General features: G+C 39.9%; 1 protein-coding gene across 1 annotated transcript; it reads right to left on the reverse strand.

Moving 5' to 3' along the window:
• Positions 1–350: 350 nt before the first annotated feature.
• Positions 351–3,269, reverse strand: LOC311257357 (coiled-coil domain-containing protein 42-like). Its single transcript, XM_084352951.1, has 6 exons — positions 3,004–3,269; positions 1,694–1,771; positions 1,414–1,608; positions 859–1,080; positions 617–775; positions 351–522 (listed from the first exon to the last, which is right to left on the reverse strand). The coding sequence occupies exons 1-6, from the start codon at positions 3,130–3,132 to the stop codon at positions 388–390; spliced, it is 918 nt and encodes a 305-aa protein (XP_084209077.1). The 5' UTR covers positions 3,133–3,269; the 3' UTR covers positions 351–387.
• Positions 3,270–3,669: the final 400 nt, after the last annotated feature.

Consider the following 3,669-nt stretch of genomic DNA (forward strand, 5'->3'; position numbering starts at 1 on the left):
GCCGTATTATTTAATAAATGGTATAATAGAAAAATAGAGAATAACAGAGTCAATCCATTTCAGCTGAAAGGTCAGCTTCACACCAGGGCGTTCTGGGTCAGTCTGACATAGAGCGACAGCGAAAGTCACAGTTTATAGAATACTAGGAGAACAAGACAAAAATGGAGGTTACAGAGCGAAACACCAGATGCCCAAACAGCCTTGAAACTATCGCAGTACCTATGCAGGCTCAGCCACCATTCATGCATTTAAACAGGAACAGTGGCTGTTGTGGGGAATAAATCTGGGGCTTTAGAGTTTGACAGTAAAACCACTAATGAGCAAACATTAAAATCACAATTCAATGCAACTTCAGTGAATTCAGTTTTAATTAAACAACATGGAAACTTAATCTCTCTCCGTTGCTATACATTTTTGGCCTTGTTTTTTTCCTGTTCCTTTCTTTGCTGTCCGTCGTTGTTTCTCTGTGGAAATCTGATGCCACTTCAATATGTCCTCGTGGTCCTCGATGAACATCATGATCTAAGAAGGAGACAGTAGGAAACAGTTAGATGATCGTTCTCTGTTCTCTTGTTCTGGCTGTTTGTGTCCATCTCTGCACTGTCAGGGCAGATACCTTGTCCAGCTGCGTCTCTGTGTCATTCACATCAACAGCTTCTTCTTCTTTAACGCCGGCATTTGTCATATCATAGAGGTTGAGGGTCGCCATCTTCATCTGTCCCCAGAGGAGGTTTTCCTTTGCTGCTGTTTTCACAATATGGATCCACTTACTTTCCTGTATGTAGACAGGGAACATCATTTAGCAAAGTTCAATCTGGTGTTCTGACGCCAGATTTTGACTCTTATTATGTCTGGTACCCATGTTTGAGTTTCAGAGAGTGTATTCTTTAGCTCCTTGTCGAGCTGGGACAGCTGGTTGTTCTTCTGCAGCTGCAGCGAGTGATACCGGTCCTCCAGAGTCCGAAGGGCCGTTCTCTGCTGGGTGACCTGCTCTACTGCCTTCTTGTCCCTCTGATAGAGTTTCTCTCTGAGGACGAGAAGACTCTCCAGATGACCTGCGAGCCTCTCCGCGCTGTCAAACTGCAATGCACACAGAGATTACATCGGTAGCCCCAAAATTTAAGATGACACTTTCTTGGCTTTCTTTTGGCCAATGACTGTGTACGTTTTGAAAAGTATTGTATGTGTCCATCACGAAAAGTGTTGGCATACTAGTATGTTAATTCCACTTCAGGAGAGACTTGATGTTCTCTGCAATTAGGTGGAAAGAATGCAAAGAAGTGCATATATCTGCATGGACAATCTTTCAACTGACAGATTTAGTAAACGAATAACAGGCTTTTGTTAACAGACTATTGCTTCACAATGAAAAACAAATTCAGATTTAGTCACATGTAAAAATCCTTGCCATACCTTACTAATCTTGGCTGCCCGCTCCATCAAGTCACGATACACTCTGTGACTCTGCACCTGACGCTGTATCTCCTGGTTCTTCCCCGTCAGCTCAACGTACTCTTCCTTCAGCCTCTTAATCTCTGCGTCCTTTTGAAGGTCCTCTTTCCTCTCCTCCTCCTCTGCTTTCTCAGTAACTCGGCAAATTTCTTCATGCTACACAGGAGGAGGTAGGAAAAACTGAAATCTAAAATCTACAGTCTATACAGGAGTCACGTGTGAAATGGTCCCCGTACTGTACCTTCACAAAAATCTCATAGCATAACTCCTCAGCTTTCTTGTTCAACTCTTCTATGCGCTTTTGCAAAGTCTCCAACACCTAAAGCAAACACAGCAGGCAAAAGTTACATTAGGAATATTTATGATTGTTTAATTAACAATTTCTCATGTTCAAACAACATGGCTTTAAGATCTGTGCCTTCGACCAACAGGATCAGATGCATACAGAAAACACAGAAAAGACTAATCAAAACAGATGTAAGATTGAAATAATATTAAAATGCTTTATGATTTAAAATCATATTCTTCTTATAATGCTAAAAAATTCCACAGCATGTCTTTTTCATGACTTTAAGGACTTCCATATATGAAGAAAATCATTATAAAACTGAAAAGGGCTCACTCTCATAAACTTTGATTTATGTAAAATGTTATTAACCACAGATAAGAAACATGGTGACGCCGGTCCCGTTTAGCCGGGTGTTGCAGTGTTATATTGCCCGGTAGTGAGACAATATAGCTTCAAGAAGCCGACAGCAGGGACAACAGTCCTGGATTAAAGGATATTTTCACAATGTAAAGTTTTATGAACAAGGCAGAACGAGGCAGAACGGCCAATTCAAACTGTTCTCAATGAGAACAAGTGAAGCCTTCATCTTTTCTTTTTAACATTACCTCAGAAATAAGGAGGAAGTAAACCTGACTGATATTGGTGATCTGACATTAGGCTTGCTTCTCTTGATGTAATTGTTTGTTAATTGTTACACGTTATCCAGCTAGGTAGGTAGCATTTTGCTAACATTAGCTAGCCCAAAATGTGACAATATACAATGTGATGTGTCCGTAAAGATCGTGACTTTACATCAGTGGTGAGATCTACTGCACAGACTAATCCACATGTTACATCGGCCAATATGTGTCTTTGGTTATGAAATCAGCAAAACATCTTACATGTGGTCAGGGTGTTGAGGTACAGGTACAGGCCATCCAGCAACATCTTTGAACCATCTTGCTTAACTAGTTTTTTCAACATAGACAAGCCGAGCACTAGCACAAGTAGTTTAACAGGAAATGGGAAAGTTGACCGAGGTTCATCCTGGTACCAAGCTTGCTCAACTGTTGGAGCCTAGAGCGAAAAAGAGTTGGACTATGGAAGGATCAACTGCTGATGGCTTAAGACATAAATGTATCATAACCTTTGTATGGCAGAAATTCTCATAGCGTTCGCATGATAGCTTGCAGTCATAACTGACTGTAACTCCAGTCCTTGTTACACAGTGATTAGTTTTTTACATTTAAAGTAACATTCAGCTGTTATTGCTAACTCCACACCTGTTTTTTCTCCTTTTTCTTTGCCATAAGCACACCCAGCTCGTGGTCTTTCTTCTGGAGTTCAGAGTAGGCTTCACTATAGTCCTCCGCGATCGACCACTGCTTCTCATGGATGGTCCTGGAGTTCATGACGCTTTGTTGTCTTTGCAGATTTTCTTCCTGCTGTTACCTTCCTCCTGATATCTTTGTTGAATGTTCGTTTTCAATTTTTTTATGAACATTTGTCTCCAGCATTGTTTTTGTGGTAACCAAACATTAAGGACGAACGACCCAGAATTTAAATGCAAAGAAAACAACTTAAAAAAACAAAAAAAAAAACATATTTTTATTTAAAGCTAGAGTATGAAACCTGTGTCTCCTCCTTGTGGCAGTTGTGGTAGTTCTAAACAGTTGCTGTGGCAACTCCCCTCTCAATGAATAACTTATAAAAGACTTGCTTTCCATACTCCAGCTTTAACCTGTCAAAGTCAAACTGTATTGAAACTCATAAGGTTAAGCAATGATTTGGTAAAAACTAAAATTTTAAATGTAGACCAAAACACAGCTACGCCAAAAAATATAAACACAAGATTTTTATTTCTATTTAGACTTTAGACTTTTATTTATCCCACATCGGGGAAATTTACTTGTTACAGCAGCAGGTAGAACAGACATACAATAAATACA

Source organism: Pagrus pagrus, assembly GCF_965226575.1.
Source record: "Pagrus pagrus genome assembly, chromosome: 5".
NCBI classification, from domain to species: domain Eukaryota; kingdom Metazoa; phylum Chordata; class Actinopteri; order Spariformes; family Sparidae; genus Pagrus; species Pagrus pagrus.

What these genes read in the sequence shown, in the direction of transcription:
- LOC311257357 (XM_084352951.1), bottom strand. Translation starts at nt 3,132, where the DNA reads ATGAACTCCAGGACCATCCATGAGAAGCAGTGGTCGATCGCGGAGGAC. An exon ending in AGAAAAAGGAGAAAAAACAG is followed by an intron (nt 1,772 to 3,003) that starts GTGTGGAGTTAG and finishes TGTTTGCTTTAG; the next exon opens with GTGTTGGAGACTTTGCAAAA. An exon ending in CAGAGACGCAGCTGGACAAG is followed by an intron (nt 523 to 616) that starts GTATCTGCCCTG and finishes TCTCCTTCTTAG; the next exon opens with ATCATGATGTTCATCGAGGA.